This window comes from Hyposmocoma kahamanoa, unplaced genomic scaffold, assembly GCF_003589595.1.
Source record: "Hyposmocoma kahamanoa isolate Upper Pololo Valley unplaced genomic scaffold, ASM358959v1 66, whole genome shotgun sequence".
NCBI lineage: Eukaryota > Metazoa > Arthropoda > Insecta > Lepidoptera > Cosmopterigidae > Hyposmocoma > Hyposmocoma kahamanoa.
Window position 1 is genome coordinate 1,004,715 of NW_020653854.1, and position 15,663 is coordinate 1,020,377.

General features: G+C 39.1%; 1 protein-coding gene across 1 annotated transcript in view; it reads left to right on the top strand.

The window, feature by feature from the left end:
- LOC113231831 (decaprenyl-diphosphate synthase subunit 1) overlaps window positions 1-14,982 on the top strand; it is a 140,491-nt gene extending 125,509 nt beyond the window's left edge. The window contains exons 5-8 of the mRNA XM_026466364.1: window positions 5,883-5,972; window positions 12,097-12,228; window positions 13,007-13,201; window positions 13,732-14,982. Coding sequence (XP_026322149.1) covers window positions 5,883-5,972; window positions 12,097-12,228; window positions 13,007-13,201; window positions 13,732-13,953 — 639 coding nt within the window. The 3' untranslated portion in view covers window positions 13,954-14,982. The remainder of the gene's footprint in view (window positions 1-5,882; window positions 5,973-12,096; window positions 12,229-13,006; window positions 13,202-13,731) is intronic.
- Window positions 14,983-15,663: the final 681 nt, after the last annotated feature.

Sequence of the window (15,663 nt, forward strand, 5' to 3'; positions counted from 1 at the left end):
AGACACAAAAGTTGAAGTTGAATTAGTAATTCGTGATAGCCCAAACGAACCCGGAACAGCATCAGGGACCACCTCGAGAGAATACCCTTTCAAACAAAAGAAGATTTTTCAAAATCGGTCCGCCATTGATGGAGAAATTGGTGAACGGACATGCCTGTAAAATTCGAGGATTTAATTTGATTTTCATAGGATCCTCTTATTAGATTCTGACTTGGTGACAATGTGACTACCACCCTTTCAAATAAAAAAAGGAATTTTGAAAATCGGTCCACAATTGGCAAAGATATCTGAAAATACACATATAGCCAAACGAATAACCTCCTCCTTTTTTTTTGAGGTCGGTTAAAAAGTCGGGTACATGCTGTTCCTCTATATTAATTTATAATCATTTAGCATTTAGCATTTTTTTTATAATATCAAGTGACGGGACGAACAAGTCTTGCGCCTGGTGGTAAACTACACGCCCGTCCATAACAGTAGCAGTGCCACTCAGAGTTTAAATCGCATAGATCTAAGGGGCACTGTCACTGCGCCTGTCATCCTGAGACCAGGACCCTTACTTCAAACCGGAACACAGTAATGCTGACATCACTGCTTGGCGGCAGAAATAGGTAAGGTGGCAGTACTTTCCTGGACGAGCTCTTTCACAAGGAGCCCTACTGCTACTAAATGATGATACCATCACAAATGACCACGGTCTGGCACTTGATTGATAACGAAAAAGAAGAACTTAGTAACGATCTTGAGCAGTAGCTTATGTCATAAATTACTTAATAGCTTACGTGCTGAGTGACGTATATTTGTAAACTTATAATTCTCAAATTATGAAATCACACACACAGATTGCATTTATAAAAATTGAAGAAAATTGTCGGAAATGCAATATAGGGCAATTAAAACTTAAAATATAATGTGCAGACCTTCTTTTAGTTACAAAATAAATGTATAACAGTAGATAGTAAAACTGTAGTTATACAAAAACTTTCTGCTAAAGATTATAACACATCTTCTGCGTATTTGGATGACAATACTTGTAGTGACCCGTTTAACTTTTGCAAGTTCTTTATATCTCTGATATGTGAAATGAATATTGTAAGTGATAAATGTGTAAAAATGTTTATTTACATCTTTTTACTCTTGCAACCCCTAGAGTTGCTTACCCCTAAAGTTGATTAATTCTTCCCAGGAGAATCGGCCTTAGGAATGAATGCTAGAGTTTAATCAATATAAAGATTTGAAGGGCAATTCGCTTACCTGTGGCTTAAGTTTAGTTGACTTAAGTAACATCTTAATGCCTAATAACATAAATGCCTAAGACACTAAATCATTGAGTGTTTCATCTGTAGAGTCTTTAATGCTTCCTTAAGTGACATCGCAGAGTTGAAAGACGTTTACACGATATAGTAATAATGACAAAAATTAATTCGGACACAAAACTTGTACAGTCAAGAGCACGTGAAGCTTGACGTTTTGTACTTTGGATCGTTCTTATCGTAAGCGTAAATCTTAAGTGTCAAGCTTGACGAGATCTTGATCCTGTACACTCAGACTGAATTAAACCACCCGCATGGAATCCTGACGGAATCAATCACGACATGGTTCAATTTATTACTTAGAATTGTTGCTGCACTCATTGTGATTGATAGGCTTCGATGTAAACAAGGTAGTTATTTATTCAGATCGCCTTTTTTTCAGTGCAAGTTTTTTTTATTAGTAATATTGATTATTAATGCAATTATCGAACACAGAAAAACTTTTTCGACCCGATTGGACGTCAAGATATCGAGTTGTCGAAATTGTTCTGTTTTGTTTAAATATTTTAAATTTTTCATTTCGATGAATAACAATTGTATTTATATGATTATGACACGTAGTACTACTCAAGTGGCACACGGCGGTTCTTACAAACATGTTGCGCTGGCGCAGCGTGGGTGTGGCGTGCGGGGCATGCGTTGTCCGGCCGTTGGATGTAGGCTAACAAGTGTCCAGTCAGTGATACCGCGCCGCTTCCCACCGAGTCCGCAGCTTCCACTTGCCACCATTTTCATTCCAAAGTAAACATGTACTGAAGTAGATAAATATTGATTAGTAATAAGAACATGTTTGTTTATTTCGGTTCAAATGTATATAAATACATACCATCACGCCTGTCTGCCATTGTGGTAGGCAGATACTATGGACCTCTAACCGCTTCACTCTTGACTCTATTCGCTTTCTCGCACTCGCATTAGATTTTTTTAAATGATACCTAGACAGTACGAACAAGACATAAGTTGACAAGTCCCAAGTGCCTGTAATTTCACCAGCACCCTTACCCTTTGAAACTGGAACGCAGTAATGCTCTGCTTGGCGGCAATGGATAAGGTGCCAGTACTTCCCTGGACGAACTCTTTCACTAGGAGCACTGCTACTCCCTCGTCATTTCAATTGTTGAAAATTTTCAGTAAATATTGTATATACTTCAGTACAGGAAATGAACGCCCGTGTCTACACACAACGGAAAAGCCAAATACGCACATCCATAGCCACTATTATTAACACGTCGCGTGACGCTTTCAATGATGTAAATTACGGCGTTAGTTTAAAGTGTATCCTGGATATCCCACTGCTATCATAATAGTGTCGTAACTCAAAATTGTAGAACTGGGAAAACACACAATTAAAAAAATCGGAACGAAACCAATATATATATTCTCGTTTATAAATGGATCATTAAATATTATGTATAAATTACAAACACATGAAGATCTTTGCGATTTAAAGCTCTGCGTGGCACTGCAACTGTTATGGACAGGCGTGTAGCTTACCATCAGGCGCACGTCGTCGTCTCGTCACTTGATATTATAAAAAATAAAATACGTATAACATAGTGCAAAGGTAGTCGTCGACGACGAAATGGAGCATACAGATATGTCCGTTATTAAAGCAGTCAACTCGGTCAATCCGTAACCACAGCGCGAGCCATTACACGTCCTGTTGCTAGGCACTGGTGTCATCAAAGGAGCGGTTTGGACTTCACAAATACTTATGAACCTTCATCGACGTCCAAACGTCATCGCTATGTTTTCCTTTATATCCAATAAGATCCGTTCGGTGTTTTTTTTATTTTCAAACAGTTTTCTCAATTCTACAATTTTGAGTTAGGGCTAAACTATTGCAGTGTGTTGTATATACGCGGGCGCATGCGTCGCGATGGCGCGGGCAGCGGCGCGGTCTGCGAGCGAAACGGCCGCGCGGCGTAGGCCATTAGTATGCGGTCGTCTGCCGCATCACAACTTTCTCGACATTCCTGATGCCGTCGGGAGAAATGATCGTCTGTAGCCACTACGCTATATCTATAGTAGGATTAACAGGTGTATCGATAAAATGTGGTTTTCCATGCGTACGTACGATTGCCTCCATTGACCTTTACTTTTAGTCGAACGGATGCCCTTTTGAGTTACGTTTCCGTTTTAAAACATGTGAGTCTGCGCCAAGGTTGCTCTAGATAAAGTAATCAAATTTTTTTCTTCGTAATAATTGCTAATTTATTCTAACGAAACATTGTTTATTTAACATATTACATTCGTGCGTTTACTAGAAGCGTAAATTTATGTAATGTGTAAAAAAAATATGTGTAAATAAATGTTATACAATGTGTATAGCGGTAGTAGTTCAGTGGAAAAACGGTTGCTTCTCTATTTTTTTTATAATACCTAGTGACGGGACGAACAAGCCGTGCCCTCGCGAAGGTTTGAAGGGCACCGTCACTGCGCCCCTGAGACGTAAGCTGACAAGTCCCTTGTGCTTGTAATTTCACACCGAAACGAAGTAATGCTCGCATTACTGCTTGGCGGCAGAAATAGGTAAGGTGGCAGTACTTCTTTGGACTAACTCTATCTCAAAGACCTCTACGGCTACTAAATAGATCGATTGGGATGTGTTCGGTTCGGATCCCTGTGTTTTGTAGCAATGCCTCTCGATAACGGTGAAAGAAAATATGTTGATGAAATGTGCAGATCAAAGAAGATTTACGACCCTTGGAAGACGTGTGAATTCTCCGATCCACGTTGGGCTTGCATGGCGTACTATAGCCTAAACCCTCTTAGAGAAAACCTATGCGGTCGGACGTAATGATGATGATACAATGCATTTTTAACATCAATCTTTTTTCGGCTTTCGACGCCGAGAAAGATCTATAACAGACATAGAAGAATTTCGTCGACCTGCTAACTTGACCTGTAGTTACTTGGAAGAGCAAGGCGACGGCATTCCCGTGGTCACAGGTAAGAGTCCAGTCGGGTCGGAGGAATTTTTCTTTGTGTTCCGATCTTTGCATTAATAATTATAGCAAACTACTGGAGTTATTTCCCAAAACATACGAAAAATACTTAACTGCTTTGTTATTTATAATTTTTGATCTAAAGATTACAGCACAAAGAAGAATTTCTTCGTAAGAATTCGTAAGATATGCTGACTCTGTGTCTGTTGGCAAGAGCGGCGGCCCCGGTGTCACAACAGAGGCTGACTCGAGTCCAGTCAGTAGGGCTAGCACGACGTAATCTCGCGCAACTCACTCCCTGTTGTCCTAGCTGTGTCGGTCATTGTAGCAATAATAAAGTATTACATATTTTTATATTTTTCACAAATAAACCAATTAAAGCAATACTTGATAAACTTTGACATTTTAATGGCAGCAGAGCTCCTGGTGAAAGAGCTCGTCCAGCCCACTTTACCTATCTATTTCTGCCGCCAAGCAATAATTAGCAGCAGAGCATTACTGCGTTCCGATTTCGAAGGTTAGGGATACTGGTGAAATTACAGGAACGTGGTAGTTGTCAACTTATGTCATATTGTCACCTCTTTGTGATTTAAAGCTCTGAGTGGCACTGTAACTGTTATGTTCCGTCACTTACTATTATAAAAAAAAACTTCGATATTTCTGAAACGTGCCTGTATTAAACTGATACACTCGACTCCAAGAAAGGTAAGTAATGCTTTCCACAACCGAGCAATGGCTTCACTTAGCAGACGGAGCTATTTAATCAAAACATGAATAATACTTTTGCGTTCTACAACAATGTTAAGAACTCGCGTGATGAACGATACGCGAATAAATTACAAGTACATCTAATTCCATCAGTAATGTTTCGATTGTCATTGACTAAATCAATTATTACCAACTTATCATCGCAGTTAATTCCATTTATAAGTCTACAAATAAAACACTGGTCTGAAATTTGCTCATCAGCAAATGTAAACTGGTGGCATAATGTATACATAATTGCTTACCGGCGTCATTGAACTGAATTGGAACTCACGACTGGCGACGTGTACCGAACTCGAGTTATATAATTTGAGAACAAACCAGCGCCTTGAATGTGTTTGCCTCTTAGATTTTGCCTGCTCAGGGCTTTATGCCGTTTTTACACGCTTTAACAAAAGAAAAACCCTTTTCACGTCCTTTAACACGAAGAAAGACGTAATACGGTTGCAGCTGAAGTAAAAAAAAATGCAAGAATGTATCTTTTAAAGACAAAATGTGTCAAATAACAGATGGTGGACTCAATAACAAAGTGACAGTAACAATACATAGTCATGGTTAAGAGCATCAGATTTGACACTTGAGAATTAAATTAAGTTCGATGTAAGTAAGATGACCGTCCAGTCGAAAAAGATTGCATTTTATTGGAGTTTTTACAAGTGTGTCTTTAAATGTGCGTAATTTTCTTATTTGACCTAAATCCACAGCGTTCAAAGCATTGACCAATTTATTAATATTGATTAAGTTTTCTGATTTTATTATTATCTATATATTCAATGTGTTTCTACGTCTAATATTTGGCCGTACACAGTGAAACATACTTGTGTTATTAAAGAGTATTTTCTTTCTTCTATTGCAGGTTGCAATGGCCGGCGACTTCATCCTCGCCGTGGCGTCGATGATGATAGCTCGCTTGCGCAGCGATGACGTCACTCTCGTTCTCAGCCAGGTAATCGACATTAAAGCCCGCGCGCAACTATATCGTGACAAAATTTCTTTTAAAACTACCAATGAACATACATATTGGAATACACGGCCATGACTATGAGAATTTCGTAGTTCCCGTAAAATCAACTAGATGGCATTGATCCATATTGCGCCAATACTGAATCGCGGTGTTAAGATTTTCCGCTACCAACTGCCAAATTCATTACGAACAAGGAATTGATTTGCGATTTTTTCTATAAAAAAAATCCCATTTCTTAGTTGCGCGTGGACTACAATATAAATGTATTTAATAATATATGATGTCATAACATAAATTTTACGTAAATAAGTTTATCTTGACCTGTATTAGTAATTAACCGATTTTAATAGGAGGGGAGGGCCTCCATTCGGAGTTTTTTTTTGAGTGTATGTTATGCCATTACTCTGTTACCGATTTTACTCTGATTTATGACTAGTAAATGAATCCAGTTTCGCACACTTTCCGATAACCAATTTTCAATAAAACTTAGCAAAATAGACGTAATTCCAATAAAAAAGTAACGATAAACAAACTTTTGAGGTCTTTTTTCTGATAAATAAAGTTATAATTATATAATATTAACGTGACAGATAACCACACCTATCACCTGCTTTCAAAAAAAAAAAATCTCTGTACCTAGACTAGAGCCAATTGACAAAAAATCATTTTTCCAAGGACCTCCATATCCAGTGCCCCATAGGCTACACGCTTGGAGTACACTTTAAACTATTGCTTATTCAACATGCATCATTTGAGCTGTCAAAATTTCCGCTTATTTAATAAACTTCAATTAGCACTTAAGCTACAACTCAAGATAGTTATTAAGAGTCTATACTAGAGATACCACCAATATTCGGCCACTTTTTTAACTTCTACTTTTTTAACCTTTTTAATGATATTCATAAATAATAAACACAAAAAACACAAAAAAGCTTGGATACTGCTTTGCGTTTGCTGACGCACTTGTTTTTTTGGCAAGGATTTGCCGTCCGATCTAGGCGAACAGTTTTCAAATAAAAATCAATCTCGTGTGTAATAGAACTTTTCTCCACATCCTTATCATGTTGCATGTTATCTGTAACGACTTCTTCAAAACAGGTCCAGAAACTGTCATGTAATGATTCTGTCGTTTTATCATTTTTCAACAAAAACACCCCACCCCCGTTATGTCCGCACGGAGCGCAATGAGACAGGTCGAAGTCGCGCGTGAAATGCACAGATCGTACGACGAACATTCACCAGCCGAATATTCGGCGCTTCGGCCGAGAGCGTTGCCGAATATTCGGTGTTTGGTATTCGGCCAAATCACCATTCGTGTCATCTCTAGTCTATACAACCCCAAATGACTTTGGTTCACACCGCATAACTTTTTGGTGAGGGAGAACATCGTGACCTGCATGTGGAAAAGGTTTGTGAAACTTGTGAAGTCTAACCCTAATTTAGCCAGCATGGCGGATTATGGCTTAAATCCCCGACTGAGGGACACCCATGCTCATTGGGATGTATACAATGGGATGATGATTATGAAAAACTAAATAATATTGCATGAAAATAAATTTAGCTTTCTATTACAAAACATAATTTCCCATTTTGACATAAAATATATTAACAAGATGTGTACTTCGCATTCCCTCTCGGCATCGGCAGAATCCGGTATGAATGAGTCGTAAGACTGCTCTCAAGTAGGTTACTCAAGTTAACGCGAAATATACTTGATTCACACTTCCCACCTTCGAGCTGCGTACGCGCAGTTGCTTCTTTTCACTATTATACTACGGCTGGTGCACAATCATCTCTGATTTAAACTTGTAGGACGTCCAGTAATCATGTAAATTCTCACATGTAGTATGTAATGCGGACACAACATGTAGACCGAAATAGAGTATTTTGCACCGTGTACAAATTAGAGCAGTGGTAGCACAGAGGGACAACGGTTGGTTCTTGATTGGAAGGTCGACTGTTCGAATACCTGTAGTGGCATGTCCTTATTTATTTATTTATTTATCTTCAAGGAAGACCAACAGCTTAAAACTAAGTTAGATAATAACATTAACATCCGGGAGCCAATTACAGATCCTTACAAATAGAAATATAATACATGCACAATTTAATTAACCTATCGCATGACCATGACTTATTACGTAAAACATAGATACAATACAACCGCAGTTGCAAACCTCACTATGAGTCAAAGAAGTGCCCACTTAGTGCTCTCCTTGCCGAAATCACATTCATATTGAAAGGATTCAGATCAAAAGAAGTACATAGAATGTTAAAATTATTGCTTACACGCTACATAAACTTACTTTGCCTATAATTAGTACGAGCCGGGGGTAGAACCTGTAATTCCTAAGTTAAGTATATTTGTGAATAGGTTCGTAGCAACACCTTTCGCTGACGGTAAAGGAAAACATTGTAATGAAATTACATATTCTAAAAGATTCACAATTTTTAGGATACCTATCGTCGCGGACTGTGATCTGAACTGTCTCCTTAGAGAAAATCCCGGCCCATTAATATGACGTACATGCGTACAAATAATGAGTCAACGTCAACGCATTTGGGATAGCGACTGGTGTGTTATACCTTAAAAAACGATTTCAGCATAACAGTGACAATAGTATCCAAGCGTTGCAAACACGCACCTGACAATGGTTTCCGCGTTTCACCGCATGCGCAGCTCTTAGCTCGCATCTCGGCCTAGCCCACCTCGAAACGTTGAAAGAGTCGTAAACTCGAAGACCTCCCACTAACCTACTTACGCAGACTTTAGTTTCATCGATGTACAAACTACACACTTAACGATATTCTAGTTGACAAACATTTTTTATTGAATGAAACATAGGGTGTCATATTTTTTTGACGTCACTTAATTACTTATTTAAAAAGAATATAACTGAATATCACACACATAGGAAATGAAACTATTTTTCCGGATTTAAATCGCGTATATTTGTTTTTTTCAAATAAACCAACGTGTCGGGCCCTTTACAGGTCCCATGGTCATGGTTGACCTATGTGGTACAGTCGTTGTTTTCTTTGAAAAAACAAATATACGCGATTTAAATCCGGAAAAGTAGTTTCATTTCCTCAATATAACTGAAATTAATTTTCAAACCAAAGCTGTTTTCTGTCCATTAGAAGCCTAGATTTAAGTTTTCTTTTGTAACTATTTCTTAATACATAAAAATCAATGAGTAAATATTGTAAAATTAGAATCGTTACATTATGTTATGTAAAGCTGACATTCAATTATAAATTTACACAACATTCATATTAGGTATATATTAAAGTACAAAGTAAACTAACTTTATTTTTTTATTACAGTGCTATTACAAAGTTAATGACGCTATATAGTGTGACTGAATTATATTGTAACTACGTTGTCTCATTAGTTAGATTATTTTATCTAGATAACTTTGATTGCATATTATGTGAAATGTCTGAACAGTTAAACACGCCGGTTTGCCAAAGAACGTGATCTAGATTTTTCTCTTTGTTAGATGTTTATAATAAGCATTAACCTAAAGTAATTCAGCACGAACCAAGGTCTTTTTATAATCCGTGCAGTGCACTCGATAATAATGGAATGATTTAACGTGCATAATCACATCCTTCGCTAAACGTAAAGGTCTAATTGTTATATACAATGGTATACACACCTTTTGTTGAATTGATTTACTGCATACAATAATGTATTACATTCAAGGATTGATAAGTTCGTGCCTGAAAGTTCAACTTACTTTGACTTATCATTTGTGAAGGCAGCGGTGCTGGTGAGCGGCGGTAGCCTAGTTGAAGAACGAATGCTTCGCACACGCACCTATAACTTTCTGCCTGACACGCAGAGGTCCCGGGTTCGATCCCGGGCCGGAAGTAATATTTGTATGGCCTGCATTTAGTTCTCTCTTGAGTTTGGATGTAAGTTGTGGTTGTCTATGCGTGTGTCCATTGCGCCCACGATACAGGGTGTCTCTAGTGTGGGGCCACGAGTGTGAGCGTTATTATTATTATTATTTGTAAGTCACGTGCACTTGCTAATGTTTAGTGCCAGTAATGTATTAAGCGCTTTTTGTCATTTATTATGCGCACACGCCAGGAATGGGATTCACTGCCTGCAACTGTTTTTCTGAGCACATACAACCGGAGTAGGTATCTTGCATATTCTCGAACTCGTTCCAACGTAAACCCCATTTTCGCTGCAGGGTAGGGTACTGGTCTCTCTTTCTCTCTCTCGTTAACGATGAAAAACAACATCGCGATGAAACTTGCACATCGAACAAAGTTCACAATCTTTTGTGCCTGCTTAACGGTCCATGGCCTTAAACGCTTAGAGGAGATTGGTAACGAAATATTGCAATTAATTTTAAGTCACCGTTACGGAGAGTCTACAGTCAAACCCGTTGTCCAATGGGACTACTACTGCCATATTGTATTGTTTTTACCGCAATGTATTGTTTAAGTACAGACGCAGTTGACAAAATCAGGAAGTCTGAGGCGAAGGTTGCGTCGCAGAATCGATATGCAACGAGATGACGTAAAGTTATTTCGATATGCGTTTCGTAATTACAAGGACTCGTCGAAAAGTTACGATAGAGTTTTTATTAGAAAATTTTAAGTAGCACACCAATAACAAAGATGTCTTTTTTTATAACATCAAGTGACGGGACGAGCAATTCGTGCGCCTGGTGGTAAACTACACGCCTGTCCATAACAGTTGCAGTGCCACTCAGAGCTTTAAATCGCAAAGATCTGAGGGGCACTACCACTGCGCCCATCACCCTGAGACATAAGTTGACAAGTCCCATCTGCCTGTAATTTCGTCAGCACCCTTACCCTTTAAACCCGGAGCACAGTAATGCTGACATTACTGCTTGGCGGCAGAAATAGGTAACGTGGCAGTACTTCCCTGGACGAACTCTTTCACAAGGAGCTCTACTGCTATTAAATTACCTATTATTGAACGAAGGATGATTTGTTGTGCGGTACAATTAATTATGTTGCGTTATAATTAAGTATGTATGTACTTCATCGCTACGGAATGCTTTCTCTCATTGACTTACAATTATATGGACGTCGGGTCCGCGCTAAAAAGTGTCCGAACTTATAGGGCGTTAAAATCGTATACAGAGCGTCATTCACGCTTTAGTCTTCGTTTGTTCGACTGACAGCGAAGCAAGCAAAATTAGACAGTACTGCGATGACATTACAATTTAAATTCAACGTTTTAGCTTTTTCATATTCCTTGACATGTCACTACGTTTAAATAGGTTGACTTGGGACATTTTTTTCGTGGTTTTTGTATTAGACCCGTCGTCCATTTATTTGTATGTCAATGCTTTCTCTAAATTTATTTCTGAAAATCAATTGGGACCAATTGAGATCTTCGCCCCAAATGCCTAAAAATAAGCCCCCTAATCGCTTTTAATCAAATTTTGAATTAATTTCAGTCATTTTAATTATTTTTGGAATTAACTTATTTTTGTAAATATACAGACCCTTATTTTCCCACTATCTGTATTGTTTGATATTAAATTCTATTTATTTATGATTTTGGGTCTCTTTTTGAGAATTTTCAACTTAGATAGAGCCGGTTTCTCCGGCAAAGACATGATATCTGGCGTTTTGAACAGCATAGTTTTCTGCATTTGTTATATTATTGTTATAATACTATCAACATCCTGCCTTGTAGTAATAGATCTTTATCACCTGGGATACTTCCACTGCTGAACTAGGCCAATTAAAAACAATAATAATAATAATAATAACGCACACACTCAACATAGCCCCGCACTAGGGAAACCCTGTGTCGCGGGTGCCATGGACACATACATAGACAACCACAAATTACACCCAAACTCACGAGAGAAATAAATGTAGGCCATACAAATATTTCTCCCGGCCCGGGAATCGAACCCGGGGACCTCTGCGTGGCAGTCCGGTATGGTAACCGTTCGGCCACGGAGGCAGTAACAATGCTACCAATCCAGGCCGTGAATGACAGTGGTAAACCGCGGTACCTCTTCCAGGGTAAAAGATACTCTCACCAACATTTGACATTTTCCATTATGAAGTACTAACTCGTGTTTATCTATTTACGTTTTAGGTGGTGACGGATTTGGTACAGGGCGAATTCATGCAGCTAGGTAGCAAGGAGACGGAGAACGAGCGCTTCGCGCACTACCTCACCAAGACCTATCGCAAGACTGCCTCCCTCATAGCCAACGCTGTCAAAGCGGTAAGCGACTGCTTGAGTCTCAGCGTCGTATTCCAGAACTCTACTCAATGCCCAAGTCAGGACTTGAGTATGATTTAAAGCACTGAAAATCATACTCAAGTCCTTGCCATTAGGGTCGCATTTCCAGTGCTTGTAATCATACTCAAGTCTGCTCAAGTCCTGACTTGAGCATTGAGTAGAGCTCTGGAATACGAGCCTAAGAGCGGTTACAAACCCGCGACTTACATGTTTCTACGCGGAACCGTTATAGTGTTATTTTACCATCTGTGGCCGAACACTTTTTATCTTAACAAGATCATATAATAAACATAGATCCCGTGATCTTATTTCCTTTATATGAACTGGAAATCGAAGGCAGGTAACTTTTGTTTATTTATACATTTATTTATTTTGTACACTTAGAGTACTTATAATTAAACATGCAAGTCATAGTCATATAAAGAGGCGATCGCCGTCCAAAGGTAAGCTGCGGAATTCGGACCGTAGAGCTTTAGGCGGTGACCGTCTCCAAGTATTACCTAACCAGCGGATATTAGAAATTTTGATTCAGTGTTAATGAACACGTCAATATCATTTGTCCTATCTAAGGATTCGATCTAGTATCATTGTGCTCGTCAGATGAAAATTGAACAGAGGGTATTAGCGCTGACGAAGGACGTAACATGATATTGGCGCGGTAAAAAAAGGAATTTGAGCCAGTGGAGGAGGGTTGATAATATATCTTCTTATTATGATCTTTTAATATGAGTATCTTTGTAATTCAACCCTTGTGTCTCAGGTGGCTCTGTTAAGTGGCGCGGACGAGAGCACATGCGAGCTAGCGTTCCAGTATGGGCGCAATTTGGGACTGGCCTTCCAGTTGGTGGACGACCTCCTGGATTTCGTGTCTTCGGCGCAGGCCATGGGCAAACCTACAGCCGCCGATCTGAAACTCGGCCTCGCCACGGCGCCGGTGCTTTTTGCTTGTGAAAAGGTCTGTGTTACAGCTATTTTATGGAATGTATTTAAATGATCATTTTAAATTTGCAAAAGCAGCAGACGGTAACATTTAAAAGGACAAATTTTTTAATGATTGATCCTTTTTCTCTGGGACATAAAATAAATTAAATGAATGGATATTTTAATCTGTGCTGAGCTGTTTGATTTATATAAATTCAACTTTCATAGTTTCTTGTTGAGCGTCAACTAAGACAAATAAGCATTAGAAAATCTGAGATCATTTTCGCTTTTAACAGTCGCTGGCCGCTGCCGCGGCACGATCGCTTCACTTGCTCGGCTCGTACTACTTTTTCCTATATGAAAAAAGGGGATCTAATATTGTTTTTGACCGTCAAATGTTACTTTAGTGTTACTCTAAATATAGTTAATTTATATTTGACTGCCTCTGTGGCCGAACGGTTACCATGCCGGAGTGCCACGCAGAGGTCCCAGGCTCGACGCCCGGGCCGGGAGCAATGTTTGTGGGTTTGGGTGTAATCTGAAGTAACGTGCCCGTGCCTGCAGTACCCCGAGCTGAACCCCATGATCATGCGGCGGTTCGGCGAGGCGGGCGACGTGGAGAAGGCCTTCGAGCTGGTGCACAAGTCGCGCGGCCTGGAGCAGACGCGCTTCCTGGCGCGCCAGCACGGCGCCGAGGCCGCCCGCCGCGCCGCGCAGCTGGCCGACAGCCCCTTCCAGAAGGGGCTGCAGGTCACCACCGACCTCGTGCTCAACCGGATCAAATAGCGCTGGGTGGAAAGACGCCTTCTGCGCAGCTCGCCGGAGATGAACTTAAGTGAGTGAGTGATCAGTGCGTGAGCAACTGTCGACGAGAGACCTGTGCCCCGATAAATTATGCATATAGTAAATATATCCGATTTATGTTAAAGGTATATAACTGTTAAATTTGATCAACTCGACTGAGATTCGCCATCGCCGATGCGACCTATCGATATTTTATGTATCACGTTTTGTCTATGTACATATATCTATTTTCCTTTTACGTTTTTATGAGTATATATATATATATATTCCTCACTTTTGTGACCTGATTTATTTTAAGATAGTTTTCTATAAAAATATTTTTTTTTTACACCGTGAACTATCTGCGACTACGACGATTAGTTTTAATCGAGCGAGCGTGTATGCGACTATTTGTTAGTAAATACCGCAGTACATAAGGGTACGGTAATTGTGCTGAACCGTTGTCTAATATGTGTATTCTTTCCGAGCCGCCCCCCCGTCCGAGGGGCGGTGGTTGTACATAGATGCAAGTGTCTCTACCTTTCCGCGCCTTTGCCATCCGCTGGCAAAGCGGCAAAGCACTGCGTGAATGCGGCGCGCGTCATCTCTTTACGCTGTGTAAATACTGAGAGTCATTGGATAAGTTACCCGTGTTTTATTTTCGAAACCAATTACCTCAATTCTTTAGCGTACACTTTGCGTACTCACCGTGCGCTTATGACTTTGACGTTGTGTTAAATTGTAAGTTTTTTTTGTATGAGGCCGCACAATTCGTAGAGGAAACAGCCGTTAGAAGGTTATAAATTGTTTATTGATATTAGCTAATTACTTAAATTAGATTAAAGAAGATGTAAATAGTAAATTGTTCAGTGTTACTGAAGAACAATAGTTATTGAGGTATAAGCTCAGGGAACGCACTAAGAGCGCAGTATTTGTAAACTCTGTCTTAAAGTTCTTGATATTTAACGGATATTAGTCACTAATAAGGGTTCTTTCTGTATATGTTTGGTTGACATAATGACCAACGCGACGGATGTGGAAACCCAAAATTATCCCTGCAGTGCAATGAATCCCGAAGAAACTCTCTGAAGCGTACAAGGGGCACTGCTGGGATAATTACTTGATGTTCTGTTCTTCAATACGAACAGTACATTATCGTTCTACAACGTTGAAGTTTAATGAGAATCTGTCGAATTCTAATAGTTTCATTTAAGTTATTACAAATTCGTGGGCACGCAATATGCAGCAACACACGAGATATTAAATGTTGGTCATAGTAATTTGTACATAGGGACTAATTACAGATGTAGTGATTAAGCATCGGGAAAACTCATAAAGTTCGAATATTTCCGAACGCTATTGTCGATGACTTTGACGTTAGACTTTGACTAATAAAGTTTAGGTTTTAATTGTCATAAATACAACGTATAGACGTTCGTTTATTGGCATTGCGAAATATTTGTGGTTTCAGAGTTTTCCCGATGTATAGTTTTTTTATTTAATCACTACATCTGCATAATTACTTTGTTATATTATAAAGTGTAATCAAATATAAAGTATTTACTAAGTGTTTTTTACCGATCACAATCCTGTTACATATTTCTAAATGTGAAATGTAAATGTTTACACAAGTACGTTTTATTATGATCTTTTTATTTAGACAATTTTAACGATTTACAACTAAAAGAGGATTAGCACAAAGATCGTGAAATG